Here is a 24,574-nt window from a genome sequence, read left to right as displayed (position 1 = left end):
TGGTAATGCTACAACTCCCATGATTCCATAGCATAGCATTGAGTCAGAGCAGTGTTTCCCAAACTCTAGTCCTCCAGGGTTTGTTTAAACTCCAACTCCCAAAATCCCTCTTCGTTGGCCAACACAGCTGAGGCTTCTGGGAGTTGAAGTCCAAAACGTTTCCCTCTGTGTCTGCATTAGAGGAAAATGGTGGGCGCGGCCTGCAGGGGGCGACATGATACCAAGCCAAGGAAGGGAATCCAAGATGGCGGATTTTCCAGTGGTGGTGCCCGTTTCTAAGGGAGAGAAAACCCGGCCTGGCGCCGTCTCTAGAGTCTCCCCGGCCCGGTTCTTTTGCACGGCGGGTCGCGGGATGGAGCCCTTCTTGCTGAGGGAAGTGCGGACGCGGCTAGACGCCACGGAGGTGAGCTACAAGCCCGTTTCCGTGAAGCCTCTCGCCTCCATGATGAGCGCTATAGAATGGTCACACAAATAGGAGACATCTATCAGGCCTGGGCCAACTTGGGCCCTCCAGGTGTTTTGGACTTCAACTCCCACAATTCCTAAAATCTAGACCTGTGGCCTTTGCATGTTTATCCAGAAGTATTTCAGGTTCTTATCCATTTGTCTTTCAAGTAAATATGCATAGGGTTATTTTAAAAAATTCAGTATTTAATCCATTCATACCAGGTCCTCCACTCCTCCCAAATTGCCTTTTTGCTCAGTCATTCATACACAAAAGATGACCTCATTGACTTTGCAAATAGATACCCAGGGTCACTTCCAAATATGCCATTTGGCTGCTTCCAGGTGTATTCTGTTACTTTTATTATTATTTGCAATCTTTGTGGATTAAAGTCTCTTCTACACTGCCATGTAATCCAGATTATCAAAGCAGATGATGTACACTATCTGCTTTGAAATGGATTATATGGGTCTACAGTGCCATATAATCCAGTTCAAAGCAGATAATCTGGATTTTAAATGGCAATATAGAAGAGGCCTAAGAGGGTCCCAGGAATGAAAGGAAGAGAATACATAAACTGCTCAAAGTGTATGGTATTCATTCAGTGTAGTGGAGACATGATAGCCATGTATAAATATGTGAGAGGAAGTCACATATTTATAGGAAGTCACATATTTATAGGACTAGGATGCAGAACAATGGCTTCAAACTACAATTATTATTATTATTATTATTATTATTTATTTCATATATTTATATCCCGCCCTTCTCCCCACAAGGGGGATTCAGCATGGCCTCACATGAGCATCAGAGGATGCTAACAGCATAAATACCATAAAAATTACAATTCACAATAAAATCATTTTAAAACATTGTACAACATCATCCGTAAAATTTAACAATAAATTAATAGATTAACGTGCCAGTAAAAACCAAGCCGAGCCGGGAGAATCCATATCGCAAAATCCAAATTTCCTTTTCCTATTGCCGCTGGCCTCTAATCAAATGCCTGGCCCCAGAGCCAGGTCTTCAGTTGTCTTCTAAAGGACAGGAGGGAGGTGACCAACCTGATATCCTTAGGGAGTGAGTTCCACAGACGGGGGCCACTGCCAAGAAGGCCCTGTCTCTCATCCCCACCAACCGTGTTTGCAAGAGTGGTGGGATTGAGAGCAGGGCCTCTCCTGATGATCTTAAGCTTCGTGATGCTTCATAGCAGGAGCTACGTTCGGACAGGTAATGAGATTCCATCTGAACATTAGAAAGAACTTCCTGACTGTGAGAGCTGTTCAACAGTGGAACTCTCTGCCCTGGAGTGTGGTAGAGACTCCTTCTTTGGAAGCTTTTAAACAGAGGCTGGATGGCCATCTGTTGGGGTGCTTTGCATACAATGTTCCTGCTTCTTGGCAGGGGGTTGGACTGGAGGGCCCATGAGGTCTCTTCCAACTCTATGATTCTATCTATGATTCTTTGAGAAAGTCAAGTTAAGTAGTAAGTACATAGATTCAGAGAGATATATTTTTCAGATTTATTGTATCATCAATGTACATTATCTGTCAAGGTAGAATATGTATCAGGAAAAGTTTTCTTCACAACTGGCGCTGACTTGGAGACGTTGAAGAAGTTGAAGTCTGCTGAGCGGTTATTTTTGCTGCTGGACAAATACCCTCCACTTGCAGTCTCCAGAAACAAAGGTAAAATATTTAGTCTTATGCTTCATCTTCACTGACCACTTAACGCAGTTCAAAACTAGTTTCAAACTGTAGGAGCCTCACAGCAAACGCCCGCAAAAGCATGCAAAAGAAACCCCTTAACCCCTCTCACAGCTCTGATCTCACACCCAGTGACGATCATCTTTTCACTAAATTAAAGGAAAGCCTTGGTGGAAATGCTTTTTTGATGATGAGGTGCAAATCGAGCTGATAGGAATGACAACTTGACCACTGGAGGGCCATGCAATTCCCACCTCGAGCTAAAGCATAGCTTAGGATGCATCTACACTGTAGAATTAATGCAGTTTAACAGCTCCTTTAACTGCCATGGTTGAATACAAAGGAATCCTGGGATCATAAAGGGAAGGGTGTGATGGGAATTACAGTGTAAAATATCTGATGATACCAAAGATTTGGGAATTAGTGCTCTGTGGTTTGTGTAACCACCAACTGAATATCACACTGATTCAAGGATTTCCTATGTAATCACCTACGCAGCGAAACCGCTTTCTTAAGTATTGGTTTGAAACTGCATTAAACGGTCAGTGTAGACCGGGGTTTTGCTGGCTAATGCAGGCCTTTCTTCTCTAATCTTGATGAGAGGATCTCTCCATGTCCCTCCTGATTCACTTGGCTTGAAGAGTTGATGCATTGCAGTTTGGGGCTGGATGAGTTAACCTGATTAAAATCTTTATTCAGCTGTGAACCTTATTTGGTGCTTTTGGGTAAACAAGTATCTGGAGACGTTCTGTACTCAGGTGGATGAACAGGGCACTAAATGTTGTTTGAAATTCCTTAGAACACTTCTAAGACAGGGTTTCTCGAATGTAGTGTATTGGTTTGCAGTTTTCCTTAACTCTTTATTGTGGGAGGGGCTGCAGACCATGTGATCAGATCTGGGCTTGTTCAGAGCTCAGACTCCATTTTAGATCTCAGACTCCATTGGACCTAAATAAATATCAATTCCATTATTTAAAAACATAGAGTTCGTGTGGTGTGGTGTTTTAAGCATTGGACTATGACTCGGGTTCGAATTCCCGCTCATGGGATGACCTTGCACAAGTCATACTGTCTCACTTTCAGAGGAGGCAAAGACAACCCATCTCTGGACTAATCTTGCCAAGAAGATTCTGAGATAGGGTTGCCTATCCACTGGCCGCCAATCTGCTTTCAGGCTAAATACAAAGAGCTGGTTATTACGTTTAAAGCCCTAAACAGCTTGAGTCAAGGCTATTCGATTAATCACATATCCCCTTATAGACCAACTAGGACACTGCGGTCATCGGAGGAGGCCCAGCTTTCGGTCCCACCCCCGTCTCAAGCGTGGCTGGTGGGAACGAGAGAAAGGGCCTTCTCCGTGATCGCACCTCACCTCTGGAACTCCCTCCCTATGGAAATAAAGATGGCCCCCTCCCTCCTTGCTTTCAAAAAACAATTGAAAACATATTTCTGCTAATTGGCTTATGACGAAGAGGAAAATTACATAATGATACTACTATTATACCTCTGATTAATATCTGTTACTCGTATACGGACCCTTTTTACCATGCTAGCCAGTTAACATCTTTGGCAATAATCAACATATATACACCTCCAGCAAAGGATCACCGCCTTGTCGGGTCGCTGGAGCTTGAGCACCTCAATGATGTCATGAGCGAAACCGTGAAGGGACACCCAAGACGGGACGGTTGTGGCAGAGAGGTCAGACCAAGCGTGATCCCTGGGGAAGGCAATGGCAAACCACTCCAGTATCCTTGCCAAGAAAACTAAATGGACCAGTACAACCAGAGATATGTCGGTATGCCATTGGAAGATGGGACTCCCAGGTCGGAAGATGGCCAAAATGCTACTGGGGAGGAGCAGAGGATAAGTTCAACTAGCCCCAGATGTGATGACGCAGCTAGCTCAAAGCCGAAAGGAAGGCTAGCGGCCGACGGTACTGGAGGTGAACGACGAATCCGATGCTCTAAAGATCAACACACCATAGGAACCTGGAATGTAAGATCTATGAGCCAGGGCAAATTGGATGTTGTTATTGGTGAGATGTCAAGACTAAAGATAGACATTCTGGGGGTCAGCGAACTGAAATGGACTGGAATGGGCCACTTCACATCAGATGACCACCAGATCTACTACTGTGGACAAGAGGAACATCGAAGAAATGGAGTAGCCTTCATAATTAATAAGAAATTCGCTAAAGCGGTGCTTGGATACAACCCAAAAAATGACAGAATGATCTCAATTCGAGTGCAAGGAAAGCCTTTCAACATTACAGTGATCCAAATATATGCCCCAACCACAGCTGCTGAAGAAGCAGAAGTAGATCAGTTCTATGAGGATCTGCAGGACCTACTGGATAATACACCAAAAAGAGACATTATTTTCATTACAGGAGACTGGAATGCCAAGGTGGGAAGTCAAATGACAACTGGGATCACAGGCAAACATGGTCTGGGAGAACAAAATGAAGCGGAACGCAGGCTGATAGAATTTTGCCAGGAAAACTCGCTGTGTATAACGAATACTCTCTTCCAACAACCTAAAAGGCAGCTTTACACATGGACCTCACCAGACGGTCAACACCGAAATCAGATTGACTACATCCTTTGCAGCCAAAGGTGGCGGACATCCATCCAGTCGGTGAAAACAAGACCAGGGGCTGACTGTAGCTCAGATCACGAACTTCTTATTGCCCAATTTAGAATAAAACTAAAGAGATCAGGGAAAATACACAGACCAGTTAGATATGATCTCACTAACATTCCTAGCGAATATACAGTGGAAGTGAAGAACAGATTTGAAGGACTAGATTTAGTAAACAGAGTCCCAGAAGAACTATGGACAGAAGTCCGAGACATTGTTCAGGAGGCGGCAACAAAGTACGTCCCAAAGAAAAAGAAAACCAAGAAGGCAAAATGGTTGTCTGCTGAGACACTGGAAGTAGCCCAAGAAAGGAGGAAAGCAAAAGGAAACAGGGATAAGGGGAGATATGCCCAGTTAAATGCGCAATTCCAGAGGTTAGCCAGAAGAGATAAGGAACTATTTTTAAATAAGCAATGCATGGAAGTGGAAGAAGACAACAGAATAGGAAGGACAAGAGACCTCTTCCAGAAAATTAGAAACATTGGAGGTAAATTTCAGGCAAAAATTGGTATGATAAGAAACAAAGATGGCAGGGACCTAACAGAAGCTGAAGAGATCAAGAGAAGGTGGCGAGACTATACAGAAGATCTGTATAGGAAGGATAATAATATTGAGGATAGTTTTGACGGTGTGGTGAATGAATTAGAACCAGACATCCTGAGGAGTGAGGTTGAATGGGCCTTAAGAAGCATTGCTAACAACAAGGCAGCAGGAGACGACGGGATCCCAGCTGAACTGTTTAAAATCTTAAAAGATGATGCTGTCAAGGTGATGCATGCCATTTGCCAGCAAATATGGAAAACACAAGAATGGCCATCAGACTGGAAAAAATCAACTTATATCCCCATACCAAAAAAGGGAAATGCGAAAGACTGCGCCAACTTCCGTACAGTGACCCTTATTTCTCATGCCAGTAAGGTGATGCTCAAGATCCTGCAAGGAAGACTCCAGCAATACATGGAGCGAGAGTTGCCAGATGTTCAAGCTGGGTTTAGAAAAGGTAGAGGAACGAGAGACCAAATTGCCAATATCTGCTGGATAATGGAGAAAGGCAGGGAGTTTCAGAAAAACATCTACTTCTGCTTCATTGACTATTCTAAAGCCTTTGACTGTGTGGATCATAATAAACTGTGGCAAGTTCTTAGTGGGATGGGCATCCCAAGCCACCTTGTCTCTCTCCTGAGGAATCTGTACAAGGACCAAGTAGCAACAGTAAGAACTGACCACGGAACAACAGACTGGTTCAAGATTGGGAAAGGCGTACGGCAAGGCTGCATCCTCTCACCCAACCTTTTTAACTTGTATGCAGAACACATCATGCGATGTGCGGGGCTGGATGAATACAAAGCTGGGGTGAAAATTGCTGGAAGAAACATTAACAACCTCAGATATGCAGATGACACCACTCTGATGGCCGAAAGCGAGGAGGAGCTGAGGAGCCTTTTAATCAAGGTGAAAGAGGAAAGCGCAAAAGCCGGGTTGCAGCTAAACGTCAAAAAAACCAAGATTATGGCAACAAGAATGATTGACAACTGGAAAATAGAGGGAGAAACCGTGGAGGCCGTGACAGACTTTGTATTTCTAGGTGCAAAGATTACTGCAGATGCAGACTGTAGCCAGGAAATCAGAAGACGCTTACTTCTTGGGAGGAGAGCAATGTCCAATCTCGATAAAATAGTAAAGAGTAGAGACATCTGAGTACTGGCAACAAAGATCCGCCTAGTCAAAGCCATGGTATTCCCTGTAGTAACCTACGGATGTGAGAGCTGGACCTTAGGGAAGGCTGAGCGAAGGAAGATCGATGCTTTTGAGCTGTGGTGCTGGAGGAAAGTTCTGAGAGTGCCTTGGACTGCGAGAAGATCCAACCAGTCCATCCTCCAGGAAATAAAGCCCGACTGCTCACTGGAGGGAAAGATACTAGAGACAAAGTTGAAGTACTTTGGCCACATCATGAGGAGACAGCAAAGCCTAGAGAAGACAATTATGCTGGGGAAAGTGGAAGGCAAAAGGAAGAGGGGCCAACCAAGGGCAAGATGGATGGATGGCATCCTTGAAGTGACTGGACTGACCTTGAGGGAGCTGGGGGTGGTAACGGCCAACAGGGAGCTCTGGCGTGGGCTGGTCCATGAGGTCACGAAGAGTCGGAGACGACTGAACGAATGAACAACATACACCAATAAATTCTGTTAGCTCTGGGAAATTGATGCTTCTGTTTGATGCTTTGTTCTGTGATTATTTAATTTATTTGCTAAGTTGTGTCTTATCTTAATTTTAGGTGTTAAGTTATAATTTGATTTTCTATGTTGAGTTATTATTTCTTGCTATTATATGTGTATTGGTTTCCATATTCAAGCATTGAATGTTTGCCTTTTGTGATTGGACTCCTCTCTGAGTCCCTTCAGGGACAGAATATAAATAAAGGTTTTTTTATTATTGTTGTTGTTATTGTTATTATTGCCTCAGCCACCATAAGTCACAAACGCCTAGAAGTCACACAGAAACAAGTTTTTAAATCTACAGTTTCTTGGTATGAGATATGAAATGGCATATGCTATACGGTTTTTAAGATTTAAGTTAAAATTGTGCTTTTATTTCAGGAAAAGTGGTCCATGATATTCAGGATCTTGTAAAAGAGAATCCCAGCTGTTGGCTGGATATTGTTGCTTTTTGGAAACGTCTTCACGATCAGGACTCAATCCCAGAAGTCCTGCCTCAGAAATGTCCAGATTCCCAAAAACGGAAATTGGAAGAGGAGAGATATATCAACAATAAAAAACAGAAGAGTGAACCTGTACTAGAGAGCATTCCTGCAGAAGGTCAAATTGAAAACCAGCCAAGATGTGACATATCAGAGGCTCATAAGCAGAGTGTTGTGTCCCAGGTCTCACCTTTTATAGAAACATCTTCTGAACATCTCCAAGAAAAGCCTCTTGAGAGCAACAGCTGCTTCAGTTTCAGAGTATCTTGCCGCTGTAGTGGGCTGCTTGCAAAAACATTTACTGCACAGGTATGTCAAATATTCCAGAATTTGGATCGCAATAAATGAAAATGTAGCATCTGGTATAATCAAATGTGTATAGGGAATATCATCCAAAATTTTTGATTTAGTAGAGCAGTGGTTCTCAACCTTGCTAATGCCGTGACCCCTTAATGCAGTTCCATATGTTGTGGTGACCCCCAACCATAATATTGTTTTCGTTTCAACTTGATACCTGACATTTTACTACTGTTATAAATCGTAATGTAAATATCCAATATGCAGGATGAATTTTCATTCACTGGGCTAAACTGAGCACAAATACCCAATATGCCCAAATGTGAATGCTAGTGGGGTTAGGGGGAGGATTCATTTTGTAATTTGGGAGTTGTCGTTGCTGGGATTTATAGTTCACTTATAATCAAAGAGCATTCTGAACTCCACCAGCGATGGATTTAAACTGAACTTGGCACACAGAACTCCCATGACCAACAGAAAACACTGGACGGGTTTGGTGGTTATAGTTCACCTATATCCAGAGGAGTGCTGTGGATTCATGCAATGATGGATGTGGACCAAACTTGGCACAAATGCTCAATATGCCCAAATCTGAACTCTGGTGGAGTCTGGGAAAAATAGACCTTGGCATTTGGGAGTTGTAGTTGTTGGGATTTATAGTTCACCTACAATCAAAGAGCATTCTGAATTTGACCAACAATAGAATTGGGTCAAACTTCCTACACAGAATCTGATGGTCTTTGGCGACCCCTTTGACATCCCCTCACGACCCCCTCAGGGGTTCTGACCCCCAAGTTGAGAAATGCTGTAGTAGAGTCTTTGAAAGTAGCAAAGGCTATGAGGCATTAGTTATAGATGTTTTCCTAGATTTAAAGAAAAAGTTTTGTTGGTCAGTTACAGTCGTGAAAATGGCTGCTTGATTGAATCAGCTTAATCTTCTATTTATTTTATTTATTTCAAACATTTCAAGCGTCCTTCTCAAGCCCTGAGGAGGGACTCATAATGGCTTACACCGGCAACAATTTGATGCCAACACACAACATAGCAATAGAACATAATTAAAACATTGATTAAAACATTAAATATAAACAGGCAATTCAAAACATTATTAACAATAATATGGCCGCATCTAAGTTCGATCCAACATTCAGGGACTTAATTCAAAGTCTGTCCATTATCATTATACCATTATAATTTATTATACCATTATAATTCAAAGCCTGTCCCAAAACCACGATTTGAGCTTTTTACTGAAGGAAAGGAGAGATGGCGCCAACCTAATTTCACTGGGGAATTCCACAGACGGGGGCCACCACTGAGAAGGCCCTGTCTCTCGTCCCCACCAAACACATTTGCGAAGAAGGCGGGGCCACCCTATCTCCTTGAGGGGACTCAGGGTGGTTTCCAACAAATCAGAACAGTGGGTAAAACAATCTTAATATATCTATCTATACACATAATAAAAATGCTGGAGGCCTTTGGAGAGAGTTATAGGAGTTGTAGTTCACCTACATCCAGAGTGCACTATGAATCCAAACAGTGATGGATCTGGACCAAACTTGGCATGCATACCCGATATGCCCAAATTTGTATACTGGTGGGTTTTGAAGGGAATTGGCCTGGACATTTTGGAGTTCAGATACTGGGATGTATAGATCACCTGCAATCAATGAGCACTCTGAACTCCACCAAAGATGGAATTGGACTAAATTTGGCACACAGAGTTCACATGACCAGCAAAAAATACTGGAGGTCTTTGGGGAAAATTCACCTTTGGGAGAGTTGTAGTTCACCTATGTCCAAAGAGCACTGTGAACCCAAATACTGATGGACCTTGACCAAATTTGACACACAGAACCTCCATGACTAACTCAACCTACTGGAAGAGTTTGAGGGGACTGACTCACCATAGTGGGATTTGTAGTTTACCCTACAGCAAGAGAGCACACCGAACCCCACCGACAATGCATCTAGAGCAAACTGGCTCAACATAACAAACTTTAAGTACTGATGGAGTTTCTCGGGGTTAAACTGGCACGATGTGAGTTGTAGTTCACTCACAAACCTATGTATTTTGTACAATTAAAAATTGACTTTTTCAAATAATCCGAGTACCTAAGCCAGTAAAATTATAAAACTATCCAAAACTGAAAATTAAACTTAAATAAACATAACATAACACCTCATGTACATTTACCACATGATAGATTCATAATTGATGAAGGGATTTAATGTTCACAAACAATTTTGAGCTTGTTTTAAAGCTGCTGCTAATTCATTGGAGCATCTTCAAATTTAGTTTTAATTGATCCTGGCACAAGGGAGGCCACAGCCTGGAAATCTGAAAATGCACCATCACAAAATGGACGTTATGAAGGCTGTCGCACTCCGAATCCTAATTAATTGAATACTACTGTATTAGCAAGGAAGGCATTGGCTTATGTGTTGGTTATTCAGAAAGCATTCTATTTTGTATTGTAATCAGAATGATTGAATTAGAAACAAACACACCATCTCATCAGGCTGCTAGTAAAATAGTTAATGTTCTTGAGTGTGCACTTCTACTCCAGAATATCCTGGAGGTGGGTGAGAAAGGGGTTTTATTTATTTGATGTGCATGCATAATCAGTCGTCATTAAGTACACTGAATTGCAGGCCTGTAATGAAGACATGCCACTGCCTGAGGGGGTTCTACATAAATAATTAGTATTTTGCATTCTGAATAATACCATTAAAATTTAAAAAATAGATTTACAGATTATTATGTTCTATTTTTTCGAATTGCAATTAACTGTCCAAAATAGAATGTTGCTTGATTACTTCTCCCCAGGTTAGATTTGAAGGATGTCATTCTAAAGATACAGTTATTCAGTAAAAACAATGTTCATATTCTAAAGCAGTAGACATTGAAAAGAATGGGAAGTAATCAATAGATTATGTTGAAAAAAAATCTTTGTCTTTTGGATTGCAAATAACAAACACACAAAATAATTGCTTGATTTATATTCTAATAACATCTCAGTAATTATTGTTGATGTCACTGCAAGACTTTGATCCTTAGCATAGATTTGGAGCAAAAATCCCTAGTATTGTAGCTCAGCAGTACCAGCAGTCACAACAGCTAGGGGCTGATGGGTTCACTGATGAGTTAGACTCAGAAAGGATTGTGGGCTTTCTTGGGATTCAAAGTGATACAGGCCAAAAAATGTGACTGCCTCAGATAGTGATACAGGCCAAGAACAAGAGAATGCAATACCCTCCGAGCTCCAAGGTAAGTCACAAGAGACAGAAACAACATCCCTAGACAAGGGCTTGAGTGAAGACGAATTGGCAGAAAACACCTGGCAATGCAAAACTAAGCAAAGAATTACGTTTGCAGATTAGGAGAGAAAGTCAGCTTTGAAGATCAACAAGGCTTTGTGGGAAACAGATAGAAAGAGTCTGTGGAAGACGCCATGACTTCATGTCTGTTTATAGTCAGCCTGTGTGAACCCAAATTCAGTTCAAGCAATGTTGGCTTTTGAACAAGAAGTCAGGCTTGAGTTTCCTAGTCATTGTGTCAAGTCTTGGTTTTGGATTCTTGTATTCTGAAAGTTTACTATGCTCTTGTTTTATATGATTCCTGCTCAAGTTTGCTTAAGTATACCTTTTGTTTATGGATTTATTCTGTGCTTCTGATTTTTGGCTATTCCTGGATGGTGTTAAACTTTGGATTTTTAGGAGATATTTAGATTTCTGTGTGGCTATCATCTATTTGCTAACCCTTTTTTGGATTGTAACTCATTTCCTTATTCCTGCTTTTTTCATATATTTTATGTGTTTTTATAATAAATGGGGTTTTTTATATGCTGGACTCTTGCGTGGTGCTGTGGTCATAGGTGGCTCTAGGCCTGGGGTGCAACACCTGGTCTCACTGGAATGTCAGTTTGACTTTGCTATTTTAAAGTTTATTGTAACCATGTGTGTTTTTCCTCATTTGCTTCAAGTTCAGAATCTATTCCTTGTAAAGTATCCTCTACAGCTGATTTGTCTTTGTCTTTTCAGGAGATGGGAAGAATAATTGGAATAGCTCTTATGAAAAATTTTGGATGGAAAGCCGATTTGAGACGTCCTGATATTGAGGTGATGAAAGACTTTAGCAATAATCAAACAGGATCAATTGAGGGTCTGGTTTAATAAAATCAGTATATAAGACCAAGCATGTTTTGGAAATGTGAAACAGGGAAAATTTAAGACTTGTGTCAATCCCCCACAAGATATCTATAGGCTGGCAGCCTGTTGGTGTCTCACACTTGTATACATTCCCTTATGCCAGTAGTAGGCGTTTTTGACTGGTACATTATGGCTGTATTCAGTTGAAGTTTCATGGAGTTAGACATTTGATATCATTGAATGCTGCACAGCATTGTTGCGTGACTCTGGGTGATTATGTCTTGTGCATCAGTGCACATTGGTTGTGCAATGTTGTAATGTCATGATGAAATAGAACATCGCAACTGAAGCATACCTCTGTTGGTATAAAATTATGCTCTGTCTTATTGATGCTGGATCTTGGTCATAGTATGGGTTTGGGTTTCTCTCAATCTCCCATTCTAACCTATGCATGGTTACCACTCATCACCAGTAGCATATGTTAGCTTTCATGCACTTTGGGCCCTTCTCCAATCAAAAGCAACAGAGATGTTCAGCATAGTGTTGTATTGGGCACCACAATTGAAGGGAGATGTTGACAGACTGGAATGTGTTTAGAGGAAGGGGACTAAAATGATCAAGGGTCTGAAGAACAAGCTCTAAGAGGAGCAGCTTAAAGAGCTGGGCATGTTTAGCCTTCGGAAGAGAAGGATGAGAGGAGACATGATGAGGGCCATTGATAAATATGTGAGGGGAAGTCATAGGGAGGAGGGAGCAAGCTTGTATTCTGCTTCCCTGGAGACTAGGATGCGGAATAATGGCTTCAAACTACAAGAAAGGAGATTCCACCTGAACATGAGGAAGAACTTCCTGACTGTGAGAGCTGTTCAACTGTGGAACACTCTGCCCCGGAGGGTGGTGGAAGGAGGCTCCTTCATTGGAGGCTTTCAAACAGAGGCCAGATGGCCATCTGTCGGGAGTGCTTTGAATGTGATTTTCCTGGTTCTTGGCAGGGGGTTGGACTGGATGGCCCATGGGGTCTCTTCCAACTATGATTCTATGATTTTTCTTTGCTCTTCCTCTTTTCACTTTTCTGCACCAGTCTAAACATTTCTGTCAACTGGGAAGTATCAGGATGTGACCTCAGATCTATATGGGTGTCCTCGTTGCAGTGTCAGTGCAGCTGAGTCATATGTATTCAGTAGAGATAAAGCCCCAGTATAGTGACACATTTGTTTGAGGAACAGGTTGCTTATATTGGCAAAGATAATTGAAATAATAAATACAGGCAGTCCTCAGGTTATGAACAAGAGGGTTCTTCTTAAGTTGAATTTGTATGTAAATTAGAACAGGTACATTTTTTAGTGTAACACGAGCAAACTATACACACACATACACATACCCCCAATGTAGTCTACCTCCCACCTGGATCCACAGCTGTTTCAATACATTGCAATGTTTGGGTGCTAAATTCGTAAATACAGTAATTACTACATAACGTTACCGTGTATTGAACTGCTTTTTCTGTTGATTTGTTGTAAAACATGATGATTTTGTGCCTGGTTTGTAAAATCATATTGTAATTTGACATTTAATCAGCTTCTCCTTAATCCCTTCTTATTATCCAACATTTTTGCTTATCCAACATTCAGCCTGTTTAAGTTGGGTTAGCAAGACTATATATATCTTTGGATAGCATAGGGAAGAGTTAACACCCCTGGGGGTTGTTTTGTTGTCTGTGCTCCTGTTCAGAAGATTTCACCACACTTTCAGTCCCTGTGATAACTAGATTTTGGAAAATTTGGCTTGTTGTGGAAACAAGGATTGGTAAGAAAGCTTCAGTGAAGACCCTTTTTCTCCATGATAACTTTTCCAGGGTTAGACTTCTCTCACTTCCTGTTGTCTCACCCCAATTCTTAACTAGGAGTCATAGGTAAGTCAGATGTTTGTAACTCGGGGACTGCCTGTAATTTGTTTCCCCTACTTCAGACCATTGAGTTCAACAGTAAGCATAGGTAAATCATGGAATGTATGTAATAAAGTTTTGTTGTTGTTGTTGTGTGTGTAGGATTACAGCCTAAAAGTTCAAGTTACTCTTAACTGTAAATTTCCCATTGCCTTTCAGATCTTTGTGCATCTAAATGATATTTACTGTATCATTGGGATACCAGTTTTTAGGTAGATATGACATTCAAAATTACTGTTTATTATGTTTATGTAAACATGATCCTTTCAGGGAATTATTACATTTTCTAATGATTACATGATTTCCTTTGAATATTAAAGGATTAAATACGATGAGCAAACAACTTTCTAACAACAAAAATGAGGAAATATTTATGATTGTGCTATGTTCTCAGGGAAATTTGATAGAGAACAGATTCAAGGAAGGAAGTGAGATTGTCCCTAAGAGCATATCACAGGTGGCTTCAAACAGATTACAGGTGGCTTCCAAATAACAATGGAAAATACCCAAATCAACCTGCTGTCCCCTATAGCAGGCATGGGCAAACTTGGGCCCTTCAGGTGTTTTGGACTTCGACTCCCACAATTCCTAATAGTATTGGCTGTTAGGAATTGTGGGAGTTGAAGTCCAAAATGCCTGGAGGGCCCAAGTTGGCCCATGCTGCCCTATAGGCTTTCCGAGGCCTTGTGCAAAACATATTTGCACTCTTTTCCACTTCCAGGGGACAATATTATCTTGCTATTCAGACTTAAAAATAAGGAGAATAGCAAGATGGAAGTATTTGCAGGCCTGGGGCAACCTACAGTAAACAGAGGGACCCCAGAACTCTCTAATGACAACAGATCATTATTATTGATAACTGACTGTTCAATACTGTAACTGTGAGGGTCACGGTGAACTTTGGGTTAAGGAGAATCGAATATTCTATAACCTAATGTTTTAAAATCTTTTTATATTGGTTTGCAGACTTCCCCTGTCAAACAGAGCATATATCAGAACTGTTGGGTTGCGATCCACCATTGCTTGGGCTATGGTGTCCCTTGCTGAAATCAAGGTAATAAACCTTTAATTACTGAGAAATTATCATGGGAAGTTATCACAGAGAGTAGTGCAGTGGGTTAAACCGCTAGCTGCAGGAAATCTGCTGACCGGAGGGCTGGCAGTTCGAAGCAATGAATCAGGATGAGCTCCCGTTGCTAGCCCTAGCTTCTGCCAACCTATCAGTTTGCAGTGTGAATAGATCAGTAGGTACCCCCTCGGCGGGAAGGTAAAAGGGTGCCCCATGAAGACATGCTGACAAAAACACGATTGGAGATGTCTACAGACAACAGGCTCTGCTGCCTGGAAAAATGGAACAACAGCATCTCCCCATGGCTGGAGTTGAGCCCCACCTCTAGACGTTGGGGATGAAAGGGGAAAGCCTTTACCTTTGTTTGTGTATTGTATGTCATTGTTGTTCACTATGTAAAATGCACTGAATTTTTGCCTTATGTCTGTATACTGATTGTTTCTCAACCTGTGGATCAGGACCCTGGGGGGGTCACGAGGGGGTGTCAGCGGGGTCACCAAAGACCATCAGAAAACACAGTATTTTCTGTTGGTCATGAGGGTTATGTGTGGGAAGTTTGGCCCAATTCTATCGTTGGTGGGGTTCAGAATGCTCTTTGATTGTAGGTGAACTATAAATCCCAGCAACTACAACTCCCAAATGTCAAGGTCTATTTTCCCCAAACTCCACAAGTGTTCACATTTGGACATACTGAGTATTTGTGCCAGGTTTGCTCAAGGTCCATCATTGTTTGATTCCACAGTGCTCTCTAGATGAAGGTGAACTACAACTCCAAAACTCAAGGTGAATGGCCACCAAACCCTTCCAGTATTTTCTGTTGGTCATGGGAGTTCTGTGTGCCAAGTTTGGTTTAATTCCATCGTTGGTGGAGTTCAGAAAGTTCTTTGATTGTAGGTGAACTATAAATTTCAGCACCTACAACTCCCAAATGACAAAATCAATCCGCATCCAACCCCACCAGTATTCAAATGTGGGCATATTGGGTATTTCTGCTAAATTTGGTCCAGTGAATGAAAATATATCCTGCATATCAGATATTTATATTACGATTCATAACAATAGCAAAATTACAGACAGTGACTTCCTCAAGACATTGTGACTTTCTTAAAGTTTGTGAATCTGCATTTCAGAAAGTATTTCAGCCTATGTTTCTAAGCACATCTTCATAACAAAAGTTTTGGTCTAATTATCTGTCTTGTTCTTTACAAATGAACAATATTGGCACAGCTTTGGTTTCCTAGAGCAAGTCCCTAACATTGTAAGAGGTCATAGAAGTTGTAGTTAATATAGAGCAGTAGTTCTCATCCTATGGGTCCCCAGGTGTTTTGGCCTACAACTCCCAGAAATCCCCAGGAAGTTTACCAGCTGTTAGGATTTCTGGGACTTGAAGGTCAAAACATCTGGGGACCCACAGGTTGAGGACCACTGATATAGAGGATCTTTGCCTTACTAAAAGAGAATTCTTAATTATTTTAAAATGGCATACTGTAATTTTTCACTTTTCTCCACAGGCCGGTGCATTTGTGTTGGATCCTACCTGTGGTCTAGGAACAATACTTTTGGAAGCTGCAATGGAATGGCCTGTATGTTCTTTTCTACCCTTAATACATACATGTAGTTTTGCCACACGAAGCTACAATTTGCCATGAACATATATTTTAAATAAAGACTTCTCTTTTACCATAGCAGGGATAAAAACTACAGCTGTTAAATGTCATCTATTTAGATAGGTAATTCCTTGTATAACTTGTCCTAGTCAGGATACATATACAAAAATCTTTCCTTAAGCACTGTAACATCTCAACCTTTACTGATATTTTTTTCTACCCTTAATGCTGCTATATGATATATGCACTTTACTCACTAGCTCTATCCTCTATGGTTGTGGCACCAGTCCACTCACCCACAACGAGACACTAAATCTTACCATTGGTTGTTAGCCCTGATGTTTTGTTTTATATTGCTTAATGTTATTGGTTTTTTTATTTTGCTATATTGCTTCTGTTATTATTTTGTTGATGTGGTTTTAATGTGTTATGTTTTAATTGTATCATTGAGCTTGGCCCCATGGAAGCCGCCCCGAGTCCCTTCAGAGAGATGGAGATGGGGTATACAAATAAAGTTGTTGTTAATATTATTATTATTTTATGAACTGTGTTAGTTTTAGTTTAGAAATTCACTAATATGCAAACTACTGTCCCCGGTAGCTTCAGATTCTGCAGTTTGTATTGTTTTAGAAGAATAAGTATATCTTGATTTGCTGTGAGTTTTCTGGGCTGTATGGCCATGTTCCAGAAGCATTCTCTCCTGACATTTTGCCTACATCCATGGCAGGCATTCTCAGAGGTTGTGAGGTCTGTTGGAAACTAGGTAAGTGAGGTTGCTTACCTGTTGCTTGAGGTAAGTGTGAATGTTGCAATTGGCCACCTTTATTAGCATTGAATGGCCTTGCAGCTTCAAAGCCTGGCTGCTTCATGGCTGGGGGGGGGGGGCTTTCTTATGAGGTGTTAGCTGGCCCTGATTGTTTCATGTCAGGAATTCCCCTGTTTTTGAGTGTTGCTCTTTATTTACTGTCCTGGTTTTAGAGTAGCCAGATTTTGTTCATTTTCATGCTTTCCTACTTTCTATAGAAATTGTCCACATGCTTGTGGATTTCAGTAGCTTCTCTGTGTAGTCTGGCATGATGATTGTTAGAGTGGCCCAGCATTTCTGTGTTCCCAAACAATAAACTGTGTCCAGGTTGATTCATCAGATGCTCTGCTTTGGCTGACTTCTCTGGTTGAAGTAGTCTGCAGTGCCTTTCATGTTCCTTGATTCGTGTTTGGGCAATTCTGCATTTGGTGGTCCCTATGTAGGCTTGTCCACAGCTGCATGGTATACAGTAGACACCTGCAGAGGTGAGAGGATCCCTCTTGTCCTTTGCTGAATGTAGCATTTTTTGGATTTTCTTAGTGGGTCTGGAGATAATCAGGGTGGCCAATTGTAACAGCCACACTTGGCTCAAGCAGACAAGAGTTCTTTCTCCCACCCTAGACATTCCACAGATATATAAACTTCACTTGCCTAGTTTCCAGCAGACCTCACAAAAGGATGCCTGTCATAGATGTGGGCGAAACGTCAGGAGAGAATGCTTCTGGAACATGGCCATACAGCCCAGAAAACTCACAACAACCCAGTGATTCCAGCTATGAAAGCTTTCAACAATACATAAGTATATCTCGCTGAGTATATTTTAATAACATTGCTTTTCCCCCGATGTAAATATTTGTTTTTCATCTTTAGGATGTAAATTACTTGGGGGCTGACATAAGTGATGCACAGTTGCAAGGAGCCTACACAAATATTAAAGAAGCAAATTTAATGGATAAGATTCAGTTACTGAAAGCTTCTGTGACAGGTATGATTTGGCAGGATTAGCTTCTCCCAAGTACAGATCAAAGCTTGCTGGGTTTCTCGTTTGTTTTTGATGAATAGATAGGATGCAAAACAGTTCACAGAAAATTCCTTTATAGCCTGTGTTGCATAAAATAAAGTAAAAAAGCTTGCATGTTTTTCAGAATGGTTCTGTGCAACTTGAAACCTTGATTTGATAAAAGTTATCGGCAGCATCATACCTGGGTCCCTTTGGAACTGTGGCTTGGAGATAGAAAACAGTTTGTTTTTAAAGCCTTAATGGTTTGAAAGAGAAAATTCTACTCTGGAATGGATGCCTTCCATTTTTTCCATATTTAGAAGCCTGTCTGATCAGAGATAACAGTGGAACACAATGAGTTTAAGTAAAGCATGGAAAGTGATATGCTTTTTAAGAAATGCCTTAAACAGTCTCTTAAGAAATGTAATTTATATCCAACTTAACACAGCAACCATTCATGTTAACTGGCAAGGGATTCTGAATCTGAAAATAGCAGGATTTGCGTCTTGTAATTTCTCTCATTTTTCCTATGTCTGAAACCCTAAGATATCTCTCCGAACGTATTCTCCCCTATGAACCATCAAGATTATTAAGATGGTCTGTTCTCGGTCCCACCAGCCTCACAAGCGCGTCTGGTGGGGACGAGGGACAGGGCCTTCTCGGTGGTGGCCCCGCGACTCTGGAACTCTCTCCCACCGGAGATCAGAGCCGCCCCTTCTATCCTGACTTTTAGGAAACAGGTGAAGACGTGGTTATGGAGACAGGCCTTTAATGAGTGAGACAACACCCTAAGACATGGATGGAAGATTATGTATAATTGTTTTTTAGTATGACGACTGACCACTGTAGTTTTGAATATATTTGTTGTTTTAATGTGTTATTGTAATATGAACTATGATGTTTTTACCGATTGTATGTGTTTTTATGGTTGGAAACCGGTCTGAGTCCCTCAAAAGAGGTGAGAAGGTTGGTATATAAAACTCTGAAATAAATAAATAAATAAATATCTTCTCTGAGAGAGATTATCTGGAGCACTGCTTCGTAATCTGGGGGTCCTGATCTCAAATGGGGACCCCTTAGCTCAATGTTGGGGTTGTGAAAATTTAGGTAAAGGTAAAGGTTTTCCCCTGACATTAGGTCCAGTCGTGTCTGACTCTGGGGGTTGGTGCTCATCTCCATTTCTAAGTAGAAGAGCCGGCGTTGTCCATAGACATCTCCAAAGTCATGTGCCTGCCATGACTGCATGGAGCACCGTTACCTTCCCACCGGCTCTTCAGCTTAGAAATTGAGATGAGCACTACCCCCCAGAGTCAGACATGACTAGACTTAATGTCAAGGGGAAACCTTTACCATTTCCTATACCCAGAGACCTGTAAAATTTTGCCCACATCTGAGAAAATTTTACAGGTCGAAAGGAGTAGCCATAAAGTTGCTATAAGTCAGAAAGATTGTAATTGCAATTCCCCTGTTATCTGACTGCACATAAATATTGGTGATGCCTTGCAATCCGCTGGAAGTCTCTAGTTGGTATGCAGTCATTCTTTATTTACACACAAGAGAGTAGTGGTTGAGATTTTATTTTCAGAGGTTTCTGTTAAATGCTACTGTTTTGTTCTAATGTGATTCATTGTGTAATACCACTACAGCATTACCCTTGCCTTCAGAAAGCATCAATGTTGTTTTGGCGGACATCCCCTTTGGAAAAAAGTTCAAAATAACCAAAGACATGAAGTTGTTGCCAGATGTTTTTCAAGAACTTGAAAGGTATGTGTATTCCAGTATGTGAGAAATATGTGTATAATTGTTTTTTAGTATGACGACTGACCACTGTAGTTTTGGATATATTTGTTGTTTTAATGTGTTATTGTAATATGAACTATGATGTTTTTACCGATTGTATGTGTTTTTATGGTTGGAAACCGGTCTGAGTCCCTCAAAAGAGATGAGAAGGTCGGTATATAAAACTCTGAAATAAATAAATAATAGATATGAAATGAAATCACAGATTGGCATGTAACCCAGTGTGTGCCAAAAAAAAAACAGTTAAAAGTAATACCCTTTTACTGTGTTTATGTAAACTGTGAGGAGAAACTGGTAAGATTTAAAATTACTAGTAGTAGTATTATTTGATACACAAGATTAGTATACAGCAAACAAGATCACAATACTGGCTTTTGTATTCGACCACGTTGAACATTTTCCCAAGTGTCTAGGACTGTGTGATGTATTGGCAAATAATGCATGCAGATCTGAGTAGAGTGGCCTTTTGCAGCTGACAGATGGTAAATTTGTCAACACCAATTGTTTTAAGTGCAGGCCAAGGCCTTTAAGCACTGCACCCGGTGTGCCGATCACCACTGGGACCACCTTGACTGGCTTGTGCCAGAATCATCATCATCATCATCATCATTGTTGATGTCCCTGAGTCGCTCTGCGGTGGTCGAGATAGGATGGGATATAAATGTCCAAAATAAATAAATAAATATTTTTTACTGGCACAAAAACACAGTGTGACACAGCAAACAATATATATGCTGGATATTGTATAACAAAATCACAAGTTGAACACTTCCCAAGTGTCTAGGGCTGTGTGATGTATTTTCAAATGATGCACACAGATCTGAGTAAGGTGGCCTTTTACAGCTGACAGATCATGATTTTGTCAATGTTTATTGTTTTCAAATGCTGGCTGAGATCTTTTGGCATGGCACCCAGTGTGCCGATGACCACTGGGAGCACCTGGACTGGTTTATGCCAGAGCCTTTGCAGTTCAATTTTGAGGTCTTGATAGCAGCTGAGTTTTTCCTGCTGTTTTTCCTCAATGCGACTGTCACCTGGTATGGCAACATCAATAATCCAAACTTTTTTCTTTTCCACAATCGTGATGTCTGGTGTATTGTGTTCCAAAACTTTGTCAGTCTGGATTCGAAAGCCCCACAGTATTTTTGCGTGTTCATTTTCCACTACCTTTGCAGGTTTATGATCCCACCATTTCTTTACTACTGGCAGGTGGTACTTGTGACATAAGTTCCAATGAATCATTTGGGCCACATAGTTGTTGTTGTTGTTATTATTATTATTATAGACAAATGTGGTGTGATCAAATTAGAATAGGAAAAGCCAGTGATTAAGCGTAGTTACTGAATGCAAAAGGGTGACAGGAGCGTGAGACAGTGGATATGAGGATAAATGAACATAGCAAACAAAAAGAATCAAAAAGATATTTTGTATGCTAAAAAGGCGCAATTGGTGGGGACGAGGGACAGGGCCTTCTGGGTGGTGGCCCCTCGACTCTGGAACTCTCTTCTAAGGGCATCAGGCAGGCCCGTAGCCAGGATTTCGTTTCGGGGGGGGGCTGAATTTTTTTTCGGGGGGGGCTGAGTTTCGGGGGGGGGGCTGAGTCTGAGTGAAAGAGGGTCTAGCCTAGCAAACCTTTTGTATCATTACCCCAATACCCCCATGCATATGGGATATATTGAGTATGGTGATCAGATCATGATATGAATAAACATAACAGTTTAAATAATGCACCAATAAGGCCTTTTCGCGAACCACCATGAAAATTTCGGGGGGGGCTGAAGCCCCCCGAGCCCCCCCCCCCCCCCCCCCCGGCTACATGCCTGGCATCAGGCATGCCCCAACGTTAGCAGTTTTCAGGAGGAGCTTGAAAACGTGGTTGTTCCAGTGTGCCTTCTCAGAATAAGGAAACACCAAGCAAGATGTCCCCAAATGCACTTTTCTAGAGATCTAGGAAATCTGCACGCCCCACCCCCCTCCAAATATCTATCCTTTTCACCTTTCACCTGGTCATGCCCAGCATATTTTTTAAATTTTTAATTATTACATTTGGCCCTGCCATAGATTGTAATGGTTCATGGTATGTTGTTAATGTTTATTGCTTTGTTTTGAGTTCATTTGTTGTTGTATTGTTGTTGTTGTTTTTACTGATGTTATGTGGGCTCGGCCTTTTGTAAGCCGCACCTAGTCCTCCGGGAGATGGTAGTGGGGTATAAATAAAGGTTTATTATTATTTATTATTATTATTATTAAAAAGTATCTTATATGACCAGGAATTAATAATAAAGCTAAACAAGGATACATGTTAATAATTACCTTCTGTCTGTTATTTTTTCAGGGTTCTCTGTGCTGGGGGAACTCTGGTGCTGTTACTTAGTCGAGAGCTGTATAAGTGCCTTTCTCATGGCATTACCAGTGGTCCTGAATCTGAGAATCATATCTCTGTAGAAGCTGCTAATGATTGCACCCAGACTGCCATGATATCAACCGAGTCAAATCCCAAAGACAAAAGCCCTGGCCTTGAAGCAGTTTCTCCATCAGCTCAGAATGAAGTGAACGAACACATCACCAATCATCCTAGGACAGCTTTTGGCTCTCTGGTGCTAGAAGAATCCTTTGAAGTTAGTCTTGGTAAAACAGACGCATTTATATGCAAGTATAAGAAGCCAATTGCAAACCCTACAAGGAGGTAACAGCACCAGACAAGAGGGCATCAAATTGCCTGGATCATGCTCTAAAATCATATGGAGCCAGGAAAGCTAGGCATGTGTGAATATGAGCCTAGCAGTCAATGGTACACTACTTCACACAGTGCAAATGGTTCCTGAAGGCTTATCAAGTCTTGCCTGAAACCACAGAAAGGTCTTGTTGGTGGAGTTGTCCTCAGCTAAAACTTGAAAGCAACAAGACACAAGATTTGAGATCAACCAAAGATACAGAATTCTGGTGAATGTACCCAAATGAGAGAGTGTTGGCAGTAGTAGGATATTTCTACTATTGTGGTGGAGCAATGGGTTGAACCCTTGTGCTGCTGAACTGTTGATCTGAAGGTTGGCAGTTCAAATCCGCAGGACAGAGTGAGCTCCTGCTGTTAGCCCTAGCTCCTGCCAAACTAGCAGTTTGAAACATGCAAATGAGAGCAGATAGGTACCACTTTGGTAGGAAAAGGCAAAAGATGCTCCAAGCAGTCATGCCAGCCACACAACCAGGAGGTGTCTACGGACACAGGCTCCTCGTCTTGGAAATGGAAAAAGAGCACCTCCCTCAGAGCCGGAGACAAGCGCTGCCTCCAGAGCCGGAAGTGAAATGAAATGAAAGGAGAAGCTTTTGCCTTTCTTTATTTGTGCCTCATTGTATGTCATGTAACAAGGCATTGAATGTTTGCCTGTGTTTGTTCATATACTGTAATCCTCTATGAGTCCCCTCAGGGAGAAGGGCGGAATATAAATAAAGTGTTGTTGTTATTACTATTACTATGTTTTGTAGATTTTTTTAATTGTATAGGCTATTTAAGGTTGTGAGCTGCTTTGGGTCTCAAATCCTGAGATAAAAGAGGAATAGTAGTAGTAGTAATGCCACCAATAGTCTAATTTGATATAAGGCATGGTGATTGCCTCTGGATGTCTGAAAAAGATACGTTAGATTCCAAGGCCACAGTATATTTTCCCTTCCTTAAATCCTGTGGCCTTAGAATCTAACGTATCTTTTTCAGACATCCAGATGCAATCAGCATTGTAGTGGCACAGAAATAGTCCTTATCACAGTTAAAGAAAGGCTTTTGACTCCAGATACACAGATAAAATTAGTCATCTAAAGACACAGATTTGGCTAGTGCAGATTACAGCCTTTGGGTTAGCTATTAGTGAGACTGTGAAGTGCCCTTTTTTGTACCAGTAACAAGTGCCAAGAAGCAGAGGTTATCCAACATATCACTTACGTTGGAGCATGCAAGCAATCTGTGTGTGTGTGTGTGAACTGTAAAATAAGGCATGAAGCTGATTGGTTGGACAATGCACAGGGTAATGGCTGAGCCTGGAACGTTTGGATACTTGCATTTTTGTACATGCTCGAGCTATGAACGTGCGGATAGAGATGAAGAGAGAAGCAGAGAGAGCGTGACTGAATTTGCTTCTTGGCTGCTGAAAGAAGGTCTCTCACATGGACAAAGAAAGGACCATTTTAAATCTCTTGAAAAGGACATTTAGTGAGTTGATGCAACTGATCATATTATGCATTACTTTGCAGTAGTCTATACGTATACTCTGCAACTACTGCATCATGGGGTTGCCTTTGAAGACTGTCCGGAAGCTTCAAATGGTCCAACAGACAGCAGCCAGATTATTAACAGGAACAGCGCTCAAGGAGCATACAACTCTGCTACGCCAGCACTACTGGCTGCCAGTTTGC

The 24,574-nt window shown here is 41.4% G+C and overlaps 1 protein-coding gene across 1 annotated transcript; it reads left to right on the top strand.

The window, feature by feature from the left end:
- Positions 1-238: 238 nt before the first annotated feature.
- Positions 239-23,640, top strand: THUMPD2 (THUMP domain containing 2). The gene is made up of 10 exons (XM_060754496.2): positions 239-403; positions 2,004-2,136; positions 7,395-7,804; positions 11,837-11,914; positions 14,049-14,101; positions 14,856-14,943; positions 16,470-16,541; positions 18,241-18,355; positions 20,017-20,134; positions 22,506-23,640. The coding sequence occupies exons 1-10, from the start codon at positions 245-247 to the stop codon at positions 22,858-22,860; spliced, it is 1,581 nt and encodes a 526-aa protein (XP_060610479.2). The 5' UTR covers positions 239-244; the 3' UTR covers positions 22,861-23,640.
- Positions 23,641-24,574: the final 934 nt, after the last annotated feature.

Source organism: Anolis sagrei, chromosome 1 (genome assembly GCF_037176765.1).
Source record: "Anolis sagrei isolate rAnoSag1 chromosome 1, rAnoSag1.mat, whole genome shotgun sequence".
NCBI classification, from domain to species: domain Eukaryota; kingdom Metazoa; phylum Chordata; class Lepidosauria; order Squamata; family Dactyloidae; genus Anolis; species Anolis sagrei.
The sequence above is the reverse complement of the archived record's forward strand: the minus strand, read 5'-3'. Positions and strand labels throughout refer to the sequence as shown.